The sequence below is a fragment of the Tinamus guttatus genome, unplaced genomic scaffold (assembly GCF_059628265.1).
Source record: "Tinamus guttatus ecotype Peru unplaced genomic scaffold, ASM5962826v1 Tinamus_guttatus_pri_ptg000489l, whole genome shotgun sequence".
Taxonomy (NCBI): Eukaryota; Metazoa; Chordata; class Aves; order Tinamiformes; family Tinamidae; genus Tinamus; species Tinamus guttatus.
Genome location: NW_028289023.1, coordinates 891168 through 917247, shown reverse-complemented (window position 1 = coordinate 917247; position 26080 = coordinate 891168). Strand labels below are relative to the sequence as shown.

Sequence of the window (26080 nt, the reverse complement as noted above, 5' to 3'; positions counted from 1 at the left end):
TTGTGTGTGTGTTTTTTTTTTTTTTTTTTTCTTCTCTTTTTCGACCTCTTTAACCAATTGCAGTAATATATTTTGAAAAATTCTGCTTTGGAGTCTTATTTCTTCAACTTCTGTGTTTCAGGGCTTGCTCCTGCTTGGTCACCCTGTTGGCTCATGCTCTGTGAGAAGCGTGACGTTTGCTGGCAAATGAGACTCCCCGTTTTGATCCTTTCTCTAGTACAGTTGTAGCAGCAATGCAGGGATATCACTGCCTCCTCATCCTGGATATTTTTATACAGCTTTTTGCTCTCTCTTTGACCTCTGGTTCTCAGACATTTTGGAGTTAAATTACTTCAGTTCTACTCTGAGAGTGTTTAGAGGGCCAAAAAGATGTGTGGCAGAGGAGCTGTGTTGAAAGATGAGAGACTGCTAGCAGATAAATTTATTCAACTCCAAATTACATGCACCATTTTTGCATCTCTGCATATGATTAGGGAAAACATCTACAGATAAATTTTGGTATTCGATGTGCTTAAATGGCATAATCACTTCAATCTGTCATCAAAAGCTTTCAGTGTTGCTCTCTTCTTGTAGCATGCATATTAGCTTGAGGCCTGAGGAGTACTGTTAGTGTTTTTAGTTTTGCTCATGATATAATGTCATGCATGTATTAAAGCAGTTGCATTAAAGCTAAACAAAGTTCAGCTGGAACTGAAGGTGAACTATATTGGATACTAGTAACATTCTTATTTTCAACCTATTTCCTGTTCTGCTATTTCTGAAATCTTTGCGGACATGCTGGAAAAAAAAAAAGATAAATATTTTTAACTTGATGCTCTCCATTTAATCCTTCTATAAAAAGATCTAAAGTAGTTTGCTAGGTTTATACCGAGTCTAGCTAAAATTTGTTTTTACAGCTGCTGTGAGTGTAAATCTCCTCGAGTACATTTATGTAAACTTGGCCTAATTCTGTGACTTTCCAGGGCACTGATTGGGTTCTCGATATCAGATTTTAGTCATGCACGTTGTACTTTTTTCTTTTAGAAGCACTACTGCTTCTGAGACCATGGCAGGGGTTGTTCGCTTGGGTGCTACTTAATGGTGTTTGGTTTTGCAAATTTTTTTTTTTTTTTTTTTTGCATTGCTGTATCTAGGGGTGCGTGCTTAGCATTTCTCCTTAGCATTTACTTTGACAGCACTTTACAGGAGGAGTCACATGCAACAGACTGACTGTATCTTCTGATAAGTTTCCCTGGGTAGCAAAAGGAGGGAGTGGGATGGATCTTCCTCCTTTCTCCTTGTACTGTAAACATGGAGGTTGGCAGTTATGTAAAATAAGCATGTGGATCTGGAAATACTTCACAGTTCAGTTGGTAGGCGTGTAGTTTAACAGTAGAGCGTGCAGCAAGGGTGTGGATATTGCATGCAGCAATAGTGTGGATGCTGATCATCTACTTTTCTGATTATTATAGACAGCTTAAGTCTGAGATTGCATATAGCAAATGGCTCTTTAATTTCAGAAACTGTTGTAGTATTTGGTTGCCAGCTTTAATTCTGATTTGTACCCCATGGAATGTAAGTTTTCTGCACTTCCCTGTTGTGCAGTGGTTGGTCCCTGGAAGGAGCTGTGCTCATTTGGAGAGGGTGTGAAGTAGCTTGACACGTGACATGGGGACACGTGTTAGGATGCCAGAGAGCATGATCAGCAGCAGGTTGTTTTGTCAGGCGATGATATTTTGGCTGCAGACTTTCACTTGGGGGAAAAATGAGGTACCTGGCCCCTCGAGCTGTGTTGGTGCCTCTTGTAAGGATGAGATGACTGCTTAGACATGTCTGGCAGCTCCTCTGGTCTCTCCATGCCTGCTAGGCTTAAAAATGCCTCAGAAGGATGACTGCAATGAAGCACGGAGTATTGTGTGTACCAGATGAGGCAGTAATGTTGCAGAAACGCACATTATTTTTTTCATTAAACAGAATCTAATGGTAGGGCAGGTTTTCACGTGCCTTTTGGCAGTTGCTCGCAGTTGGCCAGAGCTGAAGTTGCTCTGGTAAATCCGATGGAGGTAAGGGAGTCTTTGTAGCCCTTACCTGTAGGGGTTAGGCTAGGAAATCCTGGAGTGCAAATTCTTGTTCCCTCTAATAAGGAATGAGCAAGCTCAGGGCACTTCTGTCCCCCAAAACCTGAGAAAATAGAAGCTACAAAGAGAGTCAGCTCCCTGTCTGCCTGTTGGGATTCCCAGCATCTCACAGCTACTGCGGCAAAACTCGAAAGACTCCTGGGGACAAGTGTCCCAAGCACTTGGTCTCCTTGCTGGCATCCATCCATGTTCCATGTCAGTCCCCTAGTTCCCAGTGGAATTGGGACAGAGCACAGAGGACCAGCACAGAGGAGGCTTGGCAGGGAGCAGGGAGGACGGTGTCGTGGGTTGCTTGGGCTGAGAATAGCAGTTGAAGTCAGTCTGTTGCAGTGCAATAGCAGATGCTGGCATGGAAGTTCCCAAGTGACTTGACTTCTGTGACTTTGAGTGCTTGGAAATTGTGCATTTTGTAGCAAGACTTTTCTAAGCTGTTGTCTGTGAACTTGCTAATCTTGAATTCTTTGCTGTGAATGTAATTTTGTGCCCTACAATTACTGTTTGGTAACTTGAACTATCAGATAAAGAAACGAGTCTGTATTGGCAGACTTAGGAAAGTCTTGTAATGGAAACTTTCTGGCTACCCCACTTCTGAATTGAGGACAAGTGATGTACAAAAAAAAAACATAGAGGGGGAATCATTTGCCATCGGAATCGCTTTACCACATTATCTCCTAAATGTGTACTCTTAGCTTTGGGCACTTACAGTTTGTTTTTAGTTCAGCTTGCATGTTATATAGCTTTTATGCTAGCTCCTGCTGCTTCTATTATTGCAAGGGTTTATTACTATTTTTATTTTGAAGGAAATCTGTGGTCAATTCTTAGCTATTTCCATGTTAGTTCTGATTTTCTGTTAGTTGATTTTGTTCTGGAAGCTTTACCATGCAAATCCCCGTGGCAAGGTAGGTTTTGGCAGCAGCTTGTGTAAATGGTTTGCTGATGGATGATACTTGGTGACTGTCTGTAAATGCCTCGTTTGGCAGGGTTTGCTGACAGCAGTCAGCTACTGTGTCTGCACTTTCTGCAGTTGTAACTTCTGATGACCAGTTAAATGGTAGGGATAGGAGAATGACTGATCATGAAAGCAGTCTTGGAAAAATGTATTTTACTGTGGGTGTTTCTTTTCCTGAAGCTCTTATGTCAGTCATACAGTGCAGCTGTGGCAGGTGTCTGCTGCTTTTTGGTAAGATACCCTCATGTTATGTGACAGTCTTCGTATTTGTACATGCCTTGATGAGAGTATTGGTAGCTTTGAATCCTGATCTCTAAATGTGTATGCATATCCGTATTATATAAAGGTGCTTAAGAGACCTTTTTCCTCTCTACAGGTGGGAAGGAGAAACCAAAAACCAATGCAGAGGAGCTACAGATTAAAAAAGTTAAGAAGAAAAAGAAAAAGAAACATAAAGAGAATGAAAAAAGGAAGCGTCCAAAAATGTACAGCAAATCCATTCAGACCATCTGCTCAGGATTGGTTTCTGATGTTGAGGATCAGGAAGCCAAAGGCATCATAGATGATCATCTTAAGGATTTCAATGGGAAAAATATGGATCCCAAGAAGGACTATGAGTCCAAGATACCAGAGAACAGTGAGTTTCCATTTGTCTCGTTAAAGGAGCCACGGGTTCAAAATAAACTCAAAAGGTTGGACACATTGGAGTTCAAACAGCTGATTCATGTTGAGCACCAGCCTAACGGAGGTGCATCAGTTATCCATGCCTACAGTAATGAACTCTCCCACTTATCTCCTGTGGAGATGGAGAGATTTGCAGAAGAGTTTGTGGGTCTGGTTTTTAGTGAAAATGAAAACTGTGCAGCTTACTATGTAATGGGTATTGTTCATGGGGCAGCTACTTACTTACCTGACTTTTTAGACTACTTTTCATTTAATTTTCCCAATTCACCAGTGAAAATGGAGATTTTGGGAAAGAAAGATATAGAGACAACGACAATGTCAAATTTTCATGCTCAGGTAAGAGGTTATACATTTTACTTTATAATTCATATAATGGTTTCAAGCAACTGTAAATGACTTTGTATTCTTAAAAAAAAAAAAAAAAAAAAAAAGGCACATCCTGTTAGTCATGCTGTGTGGATAAAGGAGTAAAGGAGAAGACTAGAAGCAAGAGAATTCTTTCAGTTACTTCCACAGTATTAAAGAGCCTGTTTAGACTGTGAGGTAGCGTTGGTTTTTATGAGGGAGGGGAGCTGTGTGCATGCATGTGTATGTGAACCTTTGTGGACTTGTTCCCTGTAGCTAAAGAGCAATTTTGGAGCATGAAAATTATGTAGCTGTGGATATCTGGGCCTCTAAACTGTAATTTATCTGTATGAGCTTTTCATAAAACTGAAAAAAAGAAACAAAACATTATGAACATTATAATAATGTTATTCACTCAACCTGTATAGAACATTTAATTGTAGTTTCCTTTCCATTTCAGAGTTCCTAAAGCCATTTTTACAGGAGTCCATAACGGTTGTTAACTTTACTGCTAGTGTGATCAGCTCCCCATTTACTCCTAGTTAATGTGTGTGTTTGAATATATAATCTTTAACAGTAGCAACTGTTTCTGTATCATCACTAGTATTTATTAGCTGTTTGGACAAGATACACATCTGTTGCATGTAAAATTTCAGCTCCTATATGGTTAGGAGAGACCTCATAGATTATCACTGTGGTGGTGAAGGTGCTCTGTACAAACCTGTACAGTGAGTCTGAAAATGTTTATGAAGAAACTCAATCGTGTTCTTCACTCTGTCAAATTTAGATCATGGTTACATGTTTAACTTGAGTAGAACAAATCTTTACAAATCTGTGACTTAAATGGTGTATGGAAAGCCATTAAGAACTGTCTTCACTTCTTTTGGATCAATAAAAGTTCAAATGTAAGTTAGTCACCTAATATAGTTTAACTGTATAAATACTTGCATGGGCAACTTTACTGAAATTTCTGTACTGAAGTACTGACAAATCTTAAGTGTGTGTTATCTGTAAGGATCAACTGAGATGTTGGTGCACGGGAACACTTGGGGTGCCTGTTAACAAAAGCGTTCTGCTACTGAAGATGATCATTTTATGAAATTATTCACTAACACTTTTCAGTATGGAAACTAAATCATTGCCTTTATAGTGCTACTTACAGAATGTGTCATGGGCAGCAACCTTGAGCTGTTCTGTTTTCAGTCATTTTGTATAAGAATTTTCTTGTATGTATGTTCTTTAATCCCATTTTTGTAACCTAGATGAAAAGATAGTATGTGTGCTAAAAGAGGGCCAGGCTAGTCAGACTGCTTTAAGACATGAACTGAAAACTTCTTTAGTGTCTCCTGAGTGAGGATGGATGAGGGCTAATAGCATCAGCAGCCCTGCAGGCAGTAGCTGGGGAAGTGGTTCTTTTCCTTATTGCTTCCTGTACCTAGGGTACTGTGTCCGGTTTTGGCTTCTCCCAATACAGGAAGATAGACTCAAGTTTACCAGCAAGCTTATCCACGAATCTAGTGGAGGGCTGCCCGACCTGGTCAAGGTGTTGGAGCACGATGTGCAGGGAGAGGCTGAGGAACTGCTTCTTTACCACAAAGAACAGGAGGCTTCAGGAGGACCGACCTCATAGCAGCCTCCTGATGCCCTCAGAAAGGGTCGCTGAGGTGCATGGCAGGAGAACAAGGAGTGGTGGTTGTTAGGTTGAACGTGAGAGGCAGGGTTCTGCCTGGAGATAAAGAAAACTTTGATTAAAGCCCTGGAACAGATTTCCCAGAGGGTTTGTAAATCTCCGTCTTAGAGACATGCAGCAGTTAAGTGAGAAGAAGCCCTCAGCAACCTGGCCTGAATTCAGTATCGGCAGAGCAAGGGTTTGCACTTGTTGACCTCCTAAGGCCCTTCCAGATGGAATGAACCTGTGATTCTATAATCTCTATGAGGGAAAACTGGCCTTCCTTCTCTTTGCTTCAAGTGGTAAATTCAGGATGGTCTTCTGTTATCATAATAGCCCAGTTACAGGAAGAAAGAAAATGGTTTCATGTTGTCCTAGTTTATGAATAAGCATTGTTAATTCCTCAGTATGATTTATTTTAAGAAAACTTGTGCTTGAGTCCTTAATATCTAAAGTTGGCAGGCTCTGTGATTCTCCATTACAAAGATAGATGTAAAGCAGAAACATTGGGTCCTGTGTGGCTTAAAGCCTTTTATGGCCATGCAATCACCTCCTGCAGGTAAGTCAACTGGTTAAATAACATGTATTAGCATGTAAGTACTGTGAGTGTCTTCAGGAATGTTAATAAATTTGCCCTCCCAATGCAGACATTTGATTATTTTCCTAGAGAGCTGGTGTCAGCAAGGACTAAGAAGGTCTTTTGCATTCTCTCAAGCAAAGAAACTAATGCAGTTCATGGCATCTGCTTCTACAATACTCCAGACTTTATAGTGATCAAATACAAATGTTCTCTTTTTTCTTTTCTCTATTGTTTTCTATAATGCTCTCTTCTCTTTGGGGAGTCCTTTGAGATCAGAATTTGTGCCCTTGCAAAAGCAAAACACTTCGGCTACATCTTGCTATATGGAGAAGAATTTATTTTTAATTGCAAGAGGAAAAAAGTACATTTTCATTCAACAGCTGTATGTTCATGTAGACCTTGATATCCCAGTGGATAATGCGATTTGAAGCATAATGCTGAAATTCACATGCATGATCAGAGATACCTTAGGATGTTTTGTGACTTCTTCCTAGAGGCTTCTCTCTTCTTACACTGGTTGGCAACACGTCGCATTTCTGTACTACAGTGCAGTGTCCTATAGTCAAGTCTTTTTGCTCATGACATTAGAGATTGTGGAGAAGTAAGATACGCTACTTTTCCCACAGTTCCTATGTATTTCACCCCAAACTTCTTATTCTAATTCAGTTATATATTTGCCTATTACTGTTTCTTCATGAAAATAAATTTGTATGTATTTTGCTGTATCTTAGGAATCATAAATGCAAATGTAATTGTGTGTTAATTATGTCTTTAAGACCACTATTAAAACCCCTTTTTTTGTTTGTTTTTCCAAATCGCAATGGAAGTGTCTTATTAAAAGGATCCATTAGCTGCTACTGCAACAGTATCCATAGCTAAACTAGTCCTGTGGTCGCTAGTTTTGAGAGCATTTTTCTCTTTTTTTTCTGTAGCTGAATGAAGAGCTGAAGGAAGAGCAGCAGGAAGTCAAGCTCTGTATGACAAAGCATTCGTGTTAGTCACTATCATAGTCTCTCTCTTTCTCTCAGGTTCCCCAAGAGTGTTTTGGCACTTGTCAGAGTTTGGGTGTCTGGCAGAAAATATTGGCTCCTTATGTATTTTTGCTGCCATTAGGAGTGCTTACAAATAATGTGTACAGATTTCACACCAAGCTTCCTTTTATCTTCTTCTGCACAGTATCACAGTTCCATGCAATATTTAAGCCAGATCTTGATTGCCTTAGTTGTTTTTATTTATTTATTTATTTAATACTGAACGGTTTTCCACCTTATTCTGCCTGCTTGTGCATTCCATGTAAACATGCTGCGACTGAAAGATTTATGTCACGCTCTCCTCCTCTGAGACTGGGGTCAGTATGAAAGGTACTGTGATCAGAGTGATGCCATATCAGACCCCCCAGCTTGCAGGGTTACACAGGTGCTTTCCAAATCTGATAGTGACGTGTAGTTTAACATTCATAAAATATATATTCCTGCATGAATTTCTGATTTCTTAGTGCCAGCCAATTGTTTTTCAGTCTTCTACTTTTGTAAGAAGGTCACAATTTATATAATCACCAAGTAGTTATGTGCCAGTTAGTATTTTCTTCTCTGGTTGGATCCTCAGTAGCTCTCTAGGGAATTGTATGTCCTTGCAGCATGTTTCAGGGAAACTTCAAGCTTTGCAAAAGCTTTCTGTGGTTCTCTTCACTGCTAACTGCTAGACCTTTAATTGGCAGCTTAGGGTGTTACATAATCTCTGTTGAGAGATGAGTCATTTTCAGGTGTCTGAGGAGGAAGTCAGTTTGTCCAGTTCACTGCAAATGCCTGTCCCAGTTGTCTTCAGACTTAATAAAATTGGCCATTAGTCTGCTAATTTTGCCTGACTGAAACGCTGCAGTGAGGCTCGCTTCAGCAGATGGGCATTTGGTTGTTCAAGGTCTCATCGTAGCACATGGAGTCAGTGTGGCTAATGTGGATTAACAGGATTTAATATATGCATAAAATAGAAATCTGTGGGACTTTACAGAACAATCAGCAAGAAGGAAGTGTATCCAAGTTGCTGTTTAAGCTAACAGTTGCAGTAGTCCGTAGTGAGCGTCTGTGTTCTGCTTTGTGGTGGATGATGTGGATTTGAAGGGGGAGGAAGGGCTGGCAGGGTTTTACTTCAGTTTTGCCTCAGGCCCCACCAGTCTCTACAGAGTTTGCGTAGAAGGAGTCCTAGAGATGTCTGGTGATTCCTGTGCTTCAAGGCAGGACTATTTTAAGCCATGACAGTGGCTTAAAACAACCACTTGTGTGATTGAAGTGTTTGCTGGGGAGAGCTCTCTAGGTGATTCCATGTTTTCCAATGGAGTTCTTTGAGCCACTTTCCTTCTTGTCTGTCTCCTTATCTTAATCCTTCTGTAATTCCTTTTATTCAAATCCTTAGTGGACAAGGAAAGCAGTTCATGCTTCTCTTCAAGTGATCTCCATAGCTGAAAACTATTTATCATTCCCCCCCCAAAGCAGGTTGGCACTTCAGTTATTTTGCCTTTCCCTGACCATTCTTGCTGCCCCACGTCCCATGCTTCTCCAGTCTATCTGCATATTCCTTAAAATATGGTACTGCAAATAGCTCGTGCCCATCTGAAGCCTTGCTGTTAGCAAGGAGTGTGAAGAATTGCTTTGGAGTCTTCCAGCGATGCTCTACATGGCCTGTCTGCTGCTGCCTTCTTTTCAGAGCAGTTTAAGGTCTGATGTAGCAGTGGCTCCCACCACTGCCCTTTATCATACTTATGTAGTTAAATATTTATGTGTTTTTTATGGGTACATACGAATATGTCTGCATTCAAATTGAATTACATTCTGCTCATTCAGATCCCCTTCTTAAGTCTCTCAAGGATTTTGTGAGCTTTGATCCCTTCCTGTGGGAGGTTTGCAGCTTTGTTACCTGCAGATTTAAGAAGTGAATGTTGCCTTCAAAGGAAGTCTATAGGTCCTTTGCTGTTGATAGCTATTGGAAAACCGAAAATGTAAAACTGGAATTGTCTACTTGATATTTGCTGTTACCAGACCATGGGTCTGTAGCTATATATTGAGAAGGTGATGAAAGATGGTCAAAAATTAAGATGTCTACAAGCTCTCTGAAAAAACTTGTCCTGTCGTAGATAGGTTGGATTGACTTGGTTGTTTTTTGACACACCCATGTATGTTATCTCTTACCATCCTATTTTTAGATATGTAGGTGTTTAGGACTCCTAGGTGCTTAACTACCTCTTTCCTGGAAAGTGAAGCTGGTCTTGCTTCTCTTGGTCTCTTTTTTCCCCAGAATATATGCTTATCTCTTTCCAGCTTTTAAGCCTCTTATGCTTTGAGTTATCATTGATTTTTGTTAGCTTTTTGCTTTGATACTTCAAGGTAATTGAAGATACTCAGTATTTTCAGTTCAGGAAAACTTTTATTTATTTTACTGAGTGTGAAGTTATATGAAATAACTGAACCCATCTAGCATTTGCTGCTGCTAAAAGAGACTGTTTCCCCCTTTCATTTTGCTTCCAGGTGCGTGTTCTTGTGCTGAGGAGTGATGCTGCTTTGACCAATTCATGCTGCTAATCCAGCAGAAAACTAATCCATCCTTAAATGACTGTGTTTTATTGCAAAGTTAGGCAGTCGTGGTAGTTTACTGGGCCTGGCGTAGCTCAGGGACAACTACAGGACTGTCCAGACTTGGCACCCTCCATCATGGGAAGCTCATATTTGTGTTGTCACTTGTCAGATGGGTGGTTGTCCTTGTTTCTGGACAGATGTGGACATGGGTTTCTCATTCCAGATCCCTTTTCAGTGTGTTTTTGAGGGAAAAATGTTCATCTCTTTGCTATTCACTCTTTTTCTAATTTGGTAAATCCTAGTTTTGTGAAAATACTCTTGAAATATTGCAAGCGACTTGATGAAAACACTTCCTTTAAATTTGGAGTAATTGGTATTTCACTTTTCCTTAAAGATTTGTATAATGTCTGTATATTTCCATAACTTCTTTATTATATGTTCTGTCTTGTGTTAGTTTCTTGTATTTTGTGGTCAGAGGAATTCTTCATATTTGAACTGTGTGTACTTCTATCTGTATACAGTCCAGTAGCAATTTTGGCAGGATTTACTTCTTGCTCTGAAGCTATTCTTGTGTGTTTGGCTAGTTATTAATTTATAAGGGCTGTCAGTAACTGTTTGCTGTTATGTAAGTTCCACCAATTGTAACTTGTGCCTTTCTCTCCCCTTCTGGATTATGTAACAGAATTTTTGCTTTATTAAAGCATGGACAGCTTCTCCTCTCCCGCATTTTCTTCAATCATATGACTACATAAGAAGTTCATCTTTGTTTTGATGGTGGTAGTTTGGCATCACTTATCAAAGACTTTGGGTTTTGCCTACTGAGCAACACCAGAGAGGAGAATTGGTTTGCATCGAATGAGGTTAGAAATCTGCACGCAGATTCTAGAAACCCTAGAAAACAGCTACCTTTTGAGATTGTTTCACGTAAATTTAGCTGATAAATCTGAAATTTAAGTTAGATCATCTTAAAAATCCTATCTTACTCCTTTGGTCTTTTAAATACATATCAAATGAAAACCCTCTAGAGGTTTGTTCTCGTGCCTTGAACAGGATCTGAGCCTCAGTCTGGGCAAACATCTCTTGATTTAGAGTATGGCCCCTTGGATTTGGTGAGATCTTCTGTTATGGTTTCTAGTCGGTGCTACTTTTATTTGGATTTCCTGAATTCTTTATCAGCTCCTGCACTATTTCTTATTGGTTAAATTCAGAATAAATACTCTTGATTTTAAAGATATTTCCCCCAACCAGCCATAGGATTTTTTGTGGATTTCAGTTGCAATGTATGTGAAATGACATATTAACTGCCATGGTAAAAGGACAGTAACGGACCTCTATAGTAGAAATGTGTGAGGTTGCATTTCCAAAGTGTTCTAATTGGGAACTAGTGTGTTCAGTTACATTAAAGCTTTGAAGATGATGGATCTTGTTTGAGAAGCTTCAGAATGGTCAAGGGATCTCTTTATCTGATACCAAAATCTGAAGTGCCTGTGGCTTAAAAGTAAAAAGCAGATAAGTAGTTTTGCAAGTGTTTTTAAAGTCTGAGCAATTTTGGTATTTGTTCGGTGAATCTTCTCATATTTTATTTAAACGTGTTCCCATTTGTAAAATATACTTTAAGGATTTGAAAAGAAGCTGCAGGGACAGAAAGATCTTCGGGCACATTTTAAAAATGTATCCGGTGAGGAAGGCTGCATTGCCTTCGTTCTTCTGCACACACTGCTGTGCAGAGAGCTGAGAGGAAGGGCAGTGAACTCGAAGTTGGATATTTCTACTGTTAAACTTCAAATTTTTAAGTGCATTCTTGTGTGCTTCTGTACTGAAATGAAAGCCTACTATTCTGAAACTCTCTTATTTCCCAGCATATTTTAATAGTGGTTTAATGTATGGGGTTTTTTTTATTTTATTTTGTTTGCTTAGTGGTATTTTCTTTGTGAGTTTCTTCAACTGATTTTGGGTGGCATTTCTTTCCCCGACATATTTCTGAAGTTGTAGACTGACTGCTTTTCCAGGCTGTTTTTAAACCTGAAAAACCAAAAGACATTTAAAACATTAAAGTTCTCAGAAAAATATTGGAACTTGATTTTAAAAAAAAAAAAAAAAAAAAGCATATATAAATCAAAAAGTAGGAATTTGTTTGTGACTTTGTCCAGTTCACATTCCTGAAATGTTTCACTTTCTGGACTGTTGCTTGTAGTTTGTACATTTGTATTTTTCCCATATGGAATATCCAAATGCCTTCAAAATAGAGTGTCTAAAGTGTTTCCTGTTTCTAGAATGACAGTGTTCAGATCTTCGGTATTGTTGTAGTGTAGTTCAGTGTTTTCAATATTACTCTTCAGAATCCTCTGCAGATGCAAGACATTTATGTGAAAATGGTTTTTAGAACTCTGCTTAAAACCCAGCAAGTGAAGCTGCACCAAAAAGAAAAAAGACTTCCCATATGTTACTGGTTCTGAGTTCAGCAGTGGTTTCAGTGTCATTATTTTCTGCTGCTTTAGTGCAACAGATTGACATAGTTTAAGCTACTGCATAAGATGAAAGAAGTTAGCCCAGGTCATCTTTATTTAGCCCTGTGCCTGTTTTTCTTGTGCGTCTCCCTCCACGCTGAGCTCGGGGTCTGTGTGTGTATGTGACTGTGGACGTGCTGGCCAGTGACCAGGAGTGCCTGTCACTGGCTCCTCCTCTTGTTTCTCTGGATTATTCCAGCTATTAATTTGAGAAAACTGTAGTAAAGCATAGTAAAATAGTGTAACCTGTAAAAATTCTGAAATTGTTTAGCTCTTTAAAAATATCTATTATGTTACACTTAGGAGGATACTTTGTAAAAGATGTGTAATATTCTGACTGCTGAATGCATAATTTAGTGTGTAGAATTGGATGCAAGAATTTTTTAGCACATATTTTCTGAGAGTTTAGAATAACATAAGGGAAACTTCTGCTATGTTTAAAGCAATTAAAGGGTAACTAAAGATAGTTAAAAGAAGGGTACATTTTGGTGCTTGCTAGTACATCTTAGATGACTTTGGTCATTGCCCAAACATCCGCAGGAGTTTGGGGTTTTAGATGATTACCTGGCGAAATGAGTTCCCCTAAAGATACCAACAAAATACATTGTTCTACAACTGGTGTTTATACCACACTAGATATTCTTCAGTTCTTCAGAGGTTTTGGTTCCTTCGCTTAAAATAATTGTTTAGAAACACCTTTCTGATGAAAGTGCCCAGAAGGAGGGTTACAGCTTAAATAGTCAGTAATCATCTTTGCGAGGTATTTAAAAAGAGGCAGCACTTGTATGTAATCAATAATTTCCTGTCTTCCTGTTCATCTTCCAGATGAACTTTATTTTTCATGTAAGCTAACAGGCTTTGAATGAAGTTAGAGGAATCTTCCTTGTAACAGTGCTAATTAGGTCTTAAAGTAGGATTGACTTTTGAAGCACTTTGCTTTGTAGCAACCTAATCACTGTTTTAATTCAAAGCACAGCATTTTTCCATGGTATATTTGATCTGTCAGATATAATGGACTTTGACTTGCTCAAGAAGTATGACTTGTATTTTTCTGTTAAAATGCACTTGTCAATGGGTTGTCTTAGGGTTGTGGGTTTTTTTTTTTTTTTTTTTGGTATAAGCCATTTAATTATCCCAAAATTCTTGAATTGCATTGCTACTCCTAGTTTTCTTCAGTGAGTTTAATTCTTTTTGCTGGCTACTACTTTCCTGGAATAGTGACTGTACTATTTTATTTAAGGTTTTATAAATCTTAAGCCTAACCTAAGCTAGTGCTCTTTAACTAGCAGTAACCAGAGCTGCCTGCCCCGAGGCTGGAGCTGCGGAGGACCCAACCCAGTGAGTGGAGGAGCATGAGGCAGGAGGTCGTGGGCAGCTCCTGGAGGTCTCCTTGTTCTGTCTGCTGCTGCTGCGGGAAGAGGTGGCCGGGGAGAATCAGGAGCTGGAGGTGGCTCCTTGGGAAGCTGCTGCTGCTGCTCTCTGCCAGCAGCTGCCTCCTCCTCTGACTCCCTCTCCTTGCTCAAGCTTTAGGCCTCCTGGTTTGACCCCTCTTTTCAAAAAGAAAATGGGAGTTTAATAAAAATTGATTATGTTAGGGAATAAAATCAAATCAGTTTGTTATATTATTTCCCTGTCTAGCTTTAAAATCCCTAATTCTGGCAGGAAAGAAATATATATATATATATATGTGTGTGTATATATATGTATATATATGTTTCTTTAGTTATTAGTGTTGATTTTTTTGACTTCTTATTGTGAAATATTTGAGAATTTATTTCCAGTGTTACAACTTCTGAATGTTGTACCAGAAGGAACCGGTCACTGTTTGTATTTTTGTCTTACTGTTATATCTGATATTTCTGCTCTCTCAACTTGGATGTTCCAAAGAAATCTGTTCTGCTTGGTGAGTGAGGAGGACGTAATTGGTTAGAAGAGTGAGGAGCGAATTAGGGTGGACAACTAGTGCTTAGAGCTGAGCTGACTTTTCTGTTTTAACTTGAAGTGACATGATCTCTTGGGGAACACGCATAAGCAATTTTCTAATTAATCTGCTTTAAACAAGAGCTTAAACACTTCACTTGAACACTTCACTGCTAATTTTATGCTTTATTGCCAACATGATACATGATCAGCCAAGTGAGTGAACAGATCCAGCTAAAAGCTTGCTGCCTCCCCAGACCTCACTTCAGGGATTTGCCTTTTGGGGAGGTGACTGATTTGGGGCTGGACTGGTTCCACAACCAAGTTCTCTGTGCTCCATGTGAGTGGTTGTGGAGGCAGAAAGAGGCAGGGGGAAAAGGCAGTAGAAAGGTTGCCTCTAATGAGGTTTGTGGACTCTTTGCCACATTAAAATCATTGCCTGGAATGGAAGAATATGAACTGTTAATGCCAGTGGAACAACCATCTTGCACTTCAGTTTGTGCCAGTAGACTGTGACTGATGGATTTGTGACTGTATCTGTAGCTCTTAAGATGGTTCTGAACTGATGTAGCCAGCAAGTCCATAGTGAAGAGCAAGTCCTTTCTAAGCCCTGTCCTTGACCCTGTTAGTCCTTGAGCTCCCACCACTTTGAGCCAGTGCGGAGGTGCCTGCAATCATAGACTGAGCTGCTGGAGACCCCGCAGAAGGTAATATTTTTCTGCTGATTTATGTCAAAATCAGCAGGTGTCAGTACAAAGCAGCTCCCTGAACACGTGATTTGAGGGCTTGGAGAATAAGGGCAAAATGCTGTAATCATACCCCTGCTCTCACTCTGCCTGAATGGCCTGCTCCTGTACTGGCTCAGACATTCAGGCATCCTGCAAAACCTTACTTCTGGCTAGTCCTCGGCTTCCTCAGTGTGTGTCACTGATGATCTGGAGAGGATTTAGTTCTGTATTGCTGGAATGTGTCTTACTAAATCAGTTAGCTGCTGAGAAGTGCACAGTATTGTTCTATGCTGTGTGATGTGTGTGTGGGTTTCTTGAATTCTCCTCTGCATTGTCAGGATTAATGTGTGGTTTTTTTTTTTTTTTTTTTTTTTTTAACTGTTTCAGTGAGGAGAGCAGTGAAGGCTTATTTTGTTGTTTGTTTTTTCCTGTGTCTTTTCTAGCTTTAGATATAAGAATGTCTAGAGATGCAAGGTTGGGAGAAGCACCTTACTGCTTTGTGCAGTAATCCGTTTGCTTTTCTCATGTTCGATCTAATAAGACTGCTGTGTCTTTCAGCCTGTTAAACAAGAGATCAGAAGCTTAGGGGGAAGTGATCCTCATCAGGGTGATGCCTGAGCATTCTGGTCACATAATATGGCAGATCAGAGTCTTCAAGAAGCTTTATAATAGTGTCTGTTTCTCTGCAAATACAAAATAAAAGTTCCTTTATGAAGAAGAGACCGTGGCCTCGTAAGTACTAGAAGAGAGCAAGAATAGTTAGCACAGCACAGGAAAAACTAGAGCTATAGCTGTCACTCACTTTGTGTTAGCTCTTCATGGGCCGTGTATTCACTGTGAGTGTTAGCTCAAGTGCCTGCACCCACATTAGTTAACAAGAGTGACTCTACCGGGGAGGGCAGTTAGCAGAGGAATTGCTTAATGCCTAACTAAGTGTAAACCAGAGTGCTCCCTGCCATGGCATAGCTCTTACAGGAAACGTGCAAAAGTGCAGTTAGAGTCGAAAGGTAATAGTTATTTAGTTCTATGTTCAGAAATAAAATATATTAAAAAAAAAAAAAAAAAGTCCAGTCTCTTTAATGAGAGAAGTCTGTCTTTATAGTGTTTGACTTCACATTGAGTATCATGTGGACTCTGTAGGACAAGTATTGACCAGAGGAAACATAAGCATAGGGATTAAATATGTTTATTGCATATTAATTTTATCTGTCATGAACTCAGTATAACTTTGCCTGTTATATTCCATTTCTAGGTAAAAAGAACATACTCTCATGGTACTTATAGAGCTGGCCCAATGAGACAGATCAGCCTAGTTGGAGCAGTTGATGAGGAAGTGGGGGATTACTTTCCTGAATTCCTTGATATGTTGGAAGAATCACCTTTCTTAAAAGTAAGGAGAGAAAGCAATGGGGTGGCTGGAAGGGGGCAATACTCTTTCAAATTTTGTCACATGAAAGTGAGCGATATTTGCTTAGATATTTTGGAGTTGCATCATAAATGTTTTAATTGCGTCAGGTACAGGCTGCTTTTAAAAAATGCTTTTCAAGTAACTCTCTTCAAACTGTGGCTTGTATTTCCTATTAGTGTACACTGCCGTGGGGAACACTTTCTAGTTTAAAATTAGAGAGTCGTAAAGACAGTGATGATGGTCCCATCATGTGGGTGCGTCCAGGAGAACAGATGATCCCTGTGGCTGACATGCCAAAGTCACCTTTCAAAAGGAAGAGGTATGTTGAAATACTCGTGCTTGGTGAGTGTCTGGTCAGTGTTTGTTCTTTCCCAGCTCTATTATCTGATCGCTTTACTGGCTGATATCTTAGTTTAAGACATAATTTTAGTGGTTATCTTGGTATAAACTTAGTAAATCTTGATCTCAAAATAAACTCTCAACTTGTTCTGTTTTGTAAGAGTTTTGTTTTATTGCTCTGTTTACTATGTGCCCTGATGATGTGCCAGTCCTCCTAGGATTTTAGGAAGACATGAAGGTTATAGAGCAGTCTACATGCTCTTCATGTTCCTCATGCTGTGAACTTCAGATGCAGGGAAAGGAAAATCACGGGGAAATACAAATAGGCTGTATGCAAGTGCTGAGATTAGAATTGTCACGACACATTTATTGTAACACCTCTGTGTTTGTATTTATATGTATGTATATATTTGCATGTGAACCTCAGAAAACCAGGTATGGTATGATCTTTAGAGTTCTCTAGGTATAAGGGCTTCAGTCGTATGAAAGGTGACACTTGCAGCATTAAATACTGTCTTTAAACCTTGCTGTAGTGTTAGATATAAGTACAGGCTTAAGAGGAAGAATGTCCTCTGCAGAACTTGCTGTCATTTCTCGTATGCTGTCAGTTTATTTTGGAGCTCTTCTCAAAATTCAAATATCAAAAGGACACATACAAGCAATGGAAGGTTGGATGACCCAGGAAGAAACTAAGTGAGAACAGGTTAGGTTAGGAAAGCCAAAACTCACCTGGAGTTGAATTTTGAGGGATGTGACGGGGCAGGAAGGCAGCCTTCTGCAGGCATGTCAGCAGTGAAAGGAAGATGACGGAAAACACGGCCAAGACCATCACTGGTGTTTGTCTTCACCTCAGTCTTTACAAGTATGGATCTTCAGTCTTCAGGAATTCCAAGTTCTTCAGACCAGAGGGAATGTCTGGAGCCAGGGGGAATTATCTTTGGAGTAGGATCAGGTGAGGGAATAGTTGAACTGGATGTACACAGGCTGATGGCCCCTGATGGGGTGTGCTCACAAGTGCTGAGTGAGCTGGCTGATGTCTCTGAATGATCATGGCATTTGGGACAAGCTCCTGAGGACTGGAAGAAAGCAAATGCCCTATTACCTTCCAGAGGGTAGAGAAGCAAGATCTGGAGAACTCACTTTGCTTCTGAGAAAGGTGATGACAGGAAAGTGTCTTGGATCTGCCTGGATTTTCGAAGGAGGATTCATGTCTGACCACCCTGAAAGCCTTCTGCATCAAAATGACCTGCTTGGTGGATGAGTGGAAGGTGGCTGAACCCCGAGTGCTGCATCTGATCCTGGGCTCCCCAGGACAGGAGGGACAGAGATCAGTGAAGGGCCATGAAGATGGCCGAGGGACTGGGGCCTCTCCCCTTTGTGTGAGGAGAGGCTGGGAGTGCTCAGCCTGGAGAAAAGGCTTGGAGGGCTCTTGTCAACGGGCCTAAATATCTGATGGCAGTTGATGACAAGAGATAATGGGCACAACCTGAAACACAAGAAATTCCACTAAACACAAAGACAAAAGTCTCTCTTATTGTTAGGGTGGTTGAGCACCAGAACGGGTTGCCCAAGAAGGTTGTGGAGTTCCCATCCTTGGAGATGCCCAAAACTCAAAAAACTCAACCAGCTGTGGTCTTGAGTAGCCTGCGCTAGTTTAGTGGGAACAGGTTGGACTAGACGGTCTTGAGAGGTCCCTTCCAGTCAATAATTCTGTTTTAGGTGAGTGTTCACTTTGGCATTAGTAAAGTGTTATGGTCATATAATGTAGATTCAGGCTGGCCAAACATTTTTGTCACTATCCCTGCTTTGCTTTTCTCCTTCTGTTTTCATTAAATGTTAAGCAAGTTTTTTGCTGCTTTCAATTTCATATCCTACAAATTTTCACTAAATGTACATGCACCTTTTCCTAGCTGTTTGCTGGGAAAATGAATGATTTGGGAAGAGGTGAAGTAGTGTGTGTATGTATATATATATATTTACTTATTTGTATAAAACCCATATGGTAAAATATATTTTCTTCTTATGCAGAACTACCAATGAAATAAAAAACTTGCAGTACCTACCTCGAACCAGTGAGCCCCGTGAAATGCTCTTTGAAGACCGGACACGAGCCCATGCAGATCACATAGGACAAGGTTTTGAACGGCAGACTACAGCTGCTGTGGGAGTGCTGAAGGCTGTGCACTGTGGAGAGTGGTATGTTGTGTCCTTGAAAAATATTTCCTTGAAATTCCATTTATAAATAGTAGGAGGAGTGAATAAGTTAAAGCAGTATTCTAGACTTAAAGGAGAAATAATAACTGCTGGAAGCTCCCACCCTGATCTGAGCTAGATATATTCCCTTTGCTAGATCGCTTTGGTGTGTGGTTGAAACAAAAAACAAACAAACAAAAAAACAAAAAACAAAAACAAAACAAAAAAAAAGGCCTTGTCATGGTAGTTTAACTAATAGTTCTAATTGAGTTGATATAATTCAGTTAGAGTAAAAACTTTTTAAATCATATTTCATTTAGTGTGTATCGACTGACCTGAATTTCTGTGTCTGAGATGCACTTGGCCTATTGGCAATTCTTGGCACTTTCTGGAGATGAATAGAGTTTTTGTTCTTCTGCTTCTAAGTAGTGACTACTCTAAGCCTGATGTATTAGTGGTAAATCACAGGAGAAGAATCCTGTGGGAGGCTGTATGATATTCTTTAGTCTCTCCTTCGCACATGAGATGAAGGAAATTAATCTGGGTTAGTAGAAACTGTTTATATTATATTCAAATAAAAAGCCCCTGGCACTGATCTGAATCTCTTTTCAAGATCTTGTAATCTTGGTGTGGGAGGATGACATTGGTTAGAGGTTAGTTTTTCCTAACAAACAAAATAATCCGCTTTTGCTCTTTATATTTTCATATCTAGGATTTGTAAGACTTGAATTCCCTTTGGAGGAAATGATGCAGATGTGTGTGACAGTGTGTGAATGCACTGGGACAAGTTTGCAAGAAGTGGATAGTTCCAATGTTAATGTGTTTCTGTTATAGGCCTGGGGGCTTGCAAGTTCCCCCCTCTTCAGTTTGGTATCAGCTGGGGCTCAGCTTCCTGCTGGCCACAGCTCTGAGAACTGGGCTGGGTGAGGACCCGCCTGCTTTAAATGACACTTGACACCTAAGAGAAAGGGGCACTCAAAGCTATCAAAGTTTGTGGGTACTTTTTTGTCTTTAATGTAGTGCCTCTGGAAACTAAAAATTTAAATTGATGACAATTTAAAGCTGTATGGCAACTTGTCATTCCAAAGTAAGATTTTTCTCCCTTAGAAACTAATGCATGTTCACTTATATTTAGAAAAGACCACTTTTTTTATTCTTTTAAAATTATAACTTGCATAATTTCTCCCAGAGGGAGTCTAATGAATTGAATTAGTTTTTATATTTATTTATATTAGTTTTTATAAAGCAATTTCATATATATAGAGGTATATATATTAAAATAAATAATTTTAAAAGTGATCTGAAACTAGTCAAAATTAGACAAAAATTCTGCCCAACCAACTTCAGAGTACTTAATTGGGGGGGGGGAACTTTAAGAATGTTGTTAAAATTTACATTTTCAGTTTTCACATTGAAATATAGAATAAAGTTTAGAGTTTGCATATATTGAGGAGGAAAATGTATACAACCAACACAGAAAAATACATATATTTCGAGTTTGATGTGATCTTGAGGATAATTTCTTTTTCCTTTCCACATGCTTGTGTATAATTTTGAAAAAGAGCTTGTATTCCTGATACGAGGAGCATTAATCAGGGTTTATGATAATGAAGCATCATTGTTTAATGCAACTTAAAATTACTTTTAGCTGTTATTTTTCTTTACCATAATTTTTCAGCTGTGAGTTAATTTATTTCAAAGGAAGAGGAATGTGGATGGAAAATTTTAAAAATCATTTTTTTAAAATCCATTTGTGTTCTGTGACAAAACTAAAGCTGGGAGATAATTTACCGGTGTTTAAGACCACTGCAGGAATCAAAAAGCCCATCAGTGATGGAAATCTCTACAGAACAGTCACGTTCTGGTTTTTGTGAGGGAAGTCAACCAAGTCCTAGACTTGCTGATCTCATTCAGTTGTATGTATGGAGAGTGGAAACAAATGGGCTTTGCAGAAAAGCTTTGTAGCACTCCAAGGGGAACACACAGGCAGAAAATCAATGTTAAGTTGCTTCCCTTCCCATTATTAGTGAACTCTGAGAAGTGCTGCTCAGATTGCTGATGTGACTCCTGCCCCTATTTTTTCTTTTTTTTTTTTTTTCCCTTTTTGCACTCTTTATGAAACATTGTATAGTGTGGGGTAGTTGCTGGACCATAGGGAAAGAACTTGTCCTTGCTGATAAACACTAGGGTTGTAAAACTGATGGCTGCTTGAGTTGAACTAAAGAAGGGGACTCCTCTGCTCTCCCTGGTACAGCCAATGTCTCTTTTGGATGGCAAGTGTAATTTAAATGGCTAACCCATTTAGAGGGGGAAATGGTGTAATCCAGAAGTTCTTGAAGATTTAAAGGAAATGGAATTTAGTGGTTGATAGACATGTATAATAAGGTAGGATAGATACCTGTATTATTAAGGTGGAATAAGCAGCATCTTTCAGAAAAGACGGGAATAGAATTTTTTTTAAAAGAAATTAACCCTGCTTTTGAGGATAGAGATCAGAACTGGAAACAAAACATGTCATTTGGAAGAACAAAAGATATTTTTTCCCAAAGATGAGTTAGAAGTATCTTATAAAATTAACACATTATGATCTTGTTTATGTCAATGTTAAAAAGTTGCTGAAGTGCTCTGGATACGGTTGGCATGCATACCTATGAAACTTGAAATCATGGGAACTTTGGAGGTTTTCACTTGGGAGAAATTTGGGGGCAAGTTTACATGAAGAGCCAAAACCATCCTCTCCTGCTGCAGCAGCAAGACAGCTCTGAAGGTTGTATTTCAATGCATGAAGTTTTTAGTGTCTCTCTAAGTGGTCATGGGAGACTGTTTAATATCACCAGACTCCAAGAGATCAGGCATACTGATGGTAGGAACCTGCAATTTTGGTTCCTACAAAAAAGGAGAAAGACTTAAAGTGACAAAAAGTTGTTCAAGCATCTCTGTAGTAGGGACTTCTGGAGTTTCTTTAAAAAAAAAAAAAAAAAAAAAAAAAAAACCCAAAACTGTGTTATGAAGAGCTGATAAACTGATGAATAACGTCGCTAATGTGTTTGCTGCCAGTGATCAGAGATGCTTCTGTGGACTTTTTACTTTCAGTATTTAGCTGCTGTTTGGGAATATGTAGAACCAAAAGGTAGGGAGATGTTTTACTTTCAGTCTTCAGTTTTTATTGTAATCTTTATTAAATGCCTGATCTGGAAATTGTCCTCTACCTTAAGTTGTTGAACTGGGATTTTTTTTCCTGAAAATAGTCTCAAACTGCCTTTTTTTTTTTTTTTTTTTTTTTTTTTTTGCCTCACTGAGGTCATGACCTGAATAAACTCATCTCTTCAGTTTAAAAAAGCTCCCCAAACTGTAAATTGGTGTCTGTTTCTTAACTGGCAGTAATTCTAGAGATGATGATGCCTCATGGGGGATGATGTAAATGGTGGGTGTTTGTTTGGGAGGAGGGAGAGGGAGGCCGCGGGACAAGATGTGAACTCTCATGAACAACTCGAATACTGAGACAAACGATAACTTAGATTTTGCTCTTTTGTAGCTCTCCAGTGAACACAAATACCCTCATAAAGGGATGTTATGGAGGATGCAGGTACTTGCTGCTTACTAGCATCGTGGCAGTTCAATGTAGTTTTGGTTTCATTGTTGAGCCTGAGCAAGGTGCTCAAGGCACTGATACTGAGTGGAGTTTGCTCTAGGACTAGTCAGGCTATTGCATGGTGGCCTGGCTGTCAGTGTGGCGACAGGGTGAGCAGATCCTGTCTCCATCTGCTTTTCAGTATCAGGAAAGACAGATGTCAGAAGTAATAAGTCTTGTTGACTGTTCATTGCTTCCTTTACCATCACTTGCAAAAAAAATTGTGGGTGACTCATTTGACCAGTTCCACGAGTGTGTGTTGAAAAGTGGCTGTTTTAGTGAATTTTTTTTTTCTTCAGAATCTATTTTATGCTAGAGTTGTCACATTTTATTTCTAGATCACTTTTACTTTATCCTTGCCTGCAGTTTGTCTTTATTATTCTCTGTACCTTTTAATTTCAGACCCTGACTCTGCAATCTTATTTTTGGTAGGTCTGAGCAGCCTCGTATAACCAAAGATGTAATTTGTTTTCACGCTGAAGACTTCTTAGAGGTAGTTCAGCGAATGCAGTTAGATTTGCACGAGCCCCCACTCTCACAGGTAAGAACACTATAAACTGTTAATCAGATATCTTCTATATGTCTTAAAGAGTTTTCAACTCTTTTTTTCTTTTTCCTTCAGTGTGTCCAGTGGGTTGATGATGCAAAACTTAATCAACTGCGAAGGGAAGGCATTCGATATGCCAGAATTCAATTATTTGATAATGACATTTATTTTATTCCGAGGAATGTCGTACACCAGTTCAAAACAGTTTCAGCTGTATGCAGCTTGGCTTGGCACATCCGACTCAAGCTGTATCATTCAGAGGAGGAACTTTCTCAAAATACGAGTACTCTCGAAGCAGGAACATCTGCAGACCCCAAGTCTTCGGTTATTGGACTTCAGACAGACAGCAGAATTTGTACAAGCAAAAATACCTCCGGAGACACCAAATTTTCAGATGCTCTGCAGACAAAGTATCTGCAGCAGGAACTTACATCAATAAAACATGAACCTATTGCATCTCACCGAATAAAGGAAGAATCCATGAATGTTGATCTGGCTGGAAAGACAGTGGCACCTAATGACACGGAGGGTCAGAATGTTCAGACCAGACTGGATCACACTGAACTGACACCATTTAAGTTTGAAGTGGATTCTAAACTTGAACCTGGCAACAAGGACATAAAAGACAAGTTATGCCCCGGAAGTCACATACACCCAGATGATACGAGACAACACAGTTCGTCATATCCAAATCTGCATGGACAAAGAGAGGATGACTTTTTGTGCTAAATTTGTATATATGGTTTTAAATTCCTTTTTAAAGTTAATGACGTAATAATGTAAAGATTCATAAATTCTGTGGGGCAAGTTTGTGACTTGCCTTCGCATCTGTTACAGAAAATAGTTATGTAGCTTTGTAACATTCCTCAGTGCCTGTCCATAACTGTGAAGTATCAAAGCACTTAGGGCCAGATGCACTGTAAACACTGCAGGTTTAACATAAAGAAGTCTTTAAATGATTTTGAGTTGTAGGTTTAGAGTAGAGCTGACATTTAACATATATATTTTTTGTAAGATGAGCCAGAATTCTTTTTGACAATTCCAGGCTTTTCCATAGAGCTTATTTATACCAATTTTTTCATTTTAAATGTGTCAGCACTGTAGTGTAAATATCTTTTTTAAAAATCTTTTTAGTGTGATTTATACTGAAATGTGAGCCGCTTAATAAAGGTTCATAATAACAAATTGGTTTTATTTTTGGGTCTGCAAAAAAAAAAAAAAAAGTTCAGTTAAGCTGCCTCTTTAAATGGTTACGTTTCTACCTGCACTAATGCATAGGATGCCCTTACCCCATTCCGGAGTGAGGTGCTGTAGCAAACCAAGGTAGAGCTGAGGCATTCCTTGTAAATTGAGAATATTCAGAGTGAGAAATCAGCCCTCCCTTTGCCAGATTTCTTACTCTTAAAGGCGCTCCCGAGTTCCTGCCGCCAGGTGTTGGTGGAGGAGCAGGGAGGCAGCCCTGCCGCCCGCCATTTTGTGCCGAGGAGCCCGCGGGGCTGTGGCGGCCTCCGCAGCCCCTCTGCGGGGAGCCGGGCCGGGGAGCAGACTCCCTCGGGTGCTCATTTTCTGCCCTTTACAAGCCACAGTTGAGCTTTTACTTCAAAATGTGAAGTGGAGCTGTTTTCTTGAATCACTTGTCTGACTGGAGTAAAGACTATTTCTGACTGTAGAAAGGCCTCCATTTTAGCAGCAACCTGCAACTCCTGAGGCGTGTTTGGATCGGAGTCACTCCATATGCCGATAGTGCGAGACAATAAAGATGCTCCCCAGTATGTCCAGTAGGAAGATTCCTAATGAGTCTCAGTTCAGAAGTAAAAGCTATTTGATTAGGAAAATAACCATGGCGTCCAAGTTATATGCTCACCTCTCCCCACTCTTGCAGAGCACTAGAGTTGTGTTAAGCCGTTTTCTGAGGGAAGAAGACTTCAAGGCTAAGGTAGCATCCGATGTGGTAATAGCACTCACTCTGTAATTTAACTTATTTAATTATGTGTGTAACATATTGCTGTATAGTTCAAACACATCTGAACTCTATTTCAGGTAGCTACAGATAGCAGTAAACTGCCCTGTAGTGTGTCCTTCAACTAACTATTTAAAACTTAAGATCCTAAGCCTGTTGTTATTTTTAACCCCTCTGTATCTTTGATTTTTTTTTGTTGTTTTTTCCCATATAACTTACTAAAAGTACATCTTTTTGTGCCCAAGTTATAACCTTTGATACACTTTAATGATCAGTTTTGGCTTCATTTGTAGCAATAGAACAATGTGATTTCTTTTCCAGACGGTGTCTAATCCAACTACCTGAGGCCCTTTCATTGTTGCAATGTGTTTTCCTCGCAAGCTGGTATAATTCAAGGTGTTACTTCATATTTATGCATGGCACTGACATCAGGCATTTAACTTGATGAGTGCCCCGATTTGTTTAATCTGAAATAGATCTGTCAAGGAATTGTTAATCAACATTTGAATTCCTAAACATTACTCCTACATAGCCATAACTATGTATTAGAGAAGCAATAGAAACACTTGGATGTGGCTAATATTTCCCTAAGAGTCATTGCTATTTTCATTAATGCTGGTTAAGAAATTACTACCAGTTCTGCAGCCTCAGGGATCCTGCTTTCCCCTCACTCCATAAGCAAGTGGTTCGTGTGGCATGGTATGGTAAGTTGTATTAGCCCAGCACATTCTCATTTGAAAAAAACAAGTTGTTTCACTTAACTTGTCTTCTCAATAGAAATATGGTCTCAGCTCCCCTTGTGTGTTCTGGGTTTTCTGCAAACTTGCACCCATGAGCTCAGTGGCTTCATGAGCGCACACACAAGTTCGTAGCTCTCTGTTCCCCTTCCATGTGCCAGCTGTCTGAGAACAGGAAGAGTTTCACATTTTAGTTTGCA

At 39.5% G+C, this 26080-nt stretch overlaps 1 protein-coding gene across 4 annotated transcripts in view; it reads left to right on the top strand.

The window, feature by feature from the left end:
* The window catches only part of RSBN1L (round spermatid basic protein 1 like), a 44345-nt gene extending 19977 nt beyond the window's left edge, over positions 1-24368 (top strand). For 2 of the 4 annotated variants that reach the window (XM_088533167.1, XM_088533165.1), the window contains 6 exons: positions 3443-4086; positions 16318-16455; positions 16650-16792; positions 18841-19008; positions 23069-23177; positions 23259-24368. In XM_088533167.1, coding sequence (XP_088389293.1) covers positions 3443-4086; positions 16318-16455; positions 16650-16792; positions 18841-19008; positions 23069-23177; positions 23259-23912 — 1856 coding nt within the window. In that variant the 3' untranslated portion in view covers positions 23913-24368. Of the gene's footprint in view, positions 1-3442; positions 4087-16317; positions 16456-16649; positions 16793-18840; positions 19009-22540; positions 22592-23068; positions 23178-23258 lie in introns of all 4 variants that reach the window. The other 2 variants (XM_088533168.1, XM_088533169.1) reach the window with 2 other exon arrangements.
* Positions 24369-26080: the final 1712 nt, after the last annotated feature.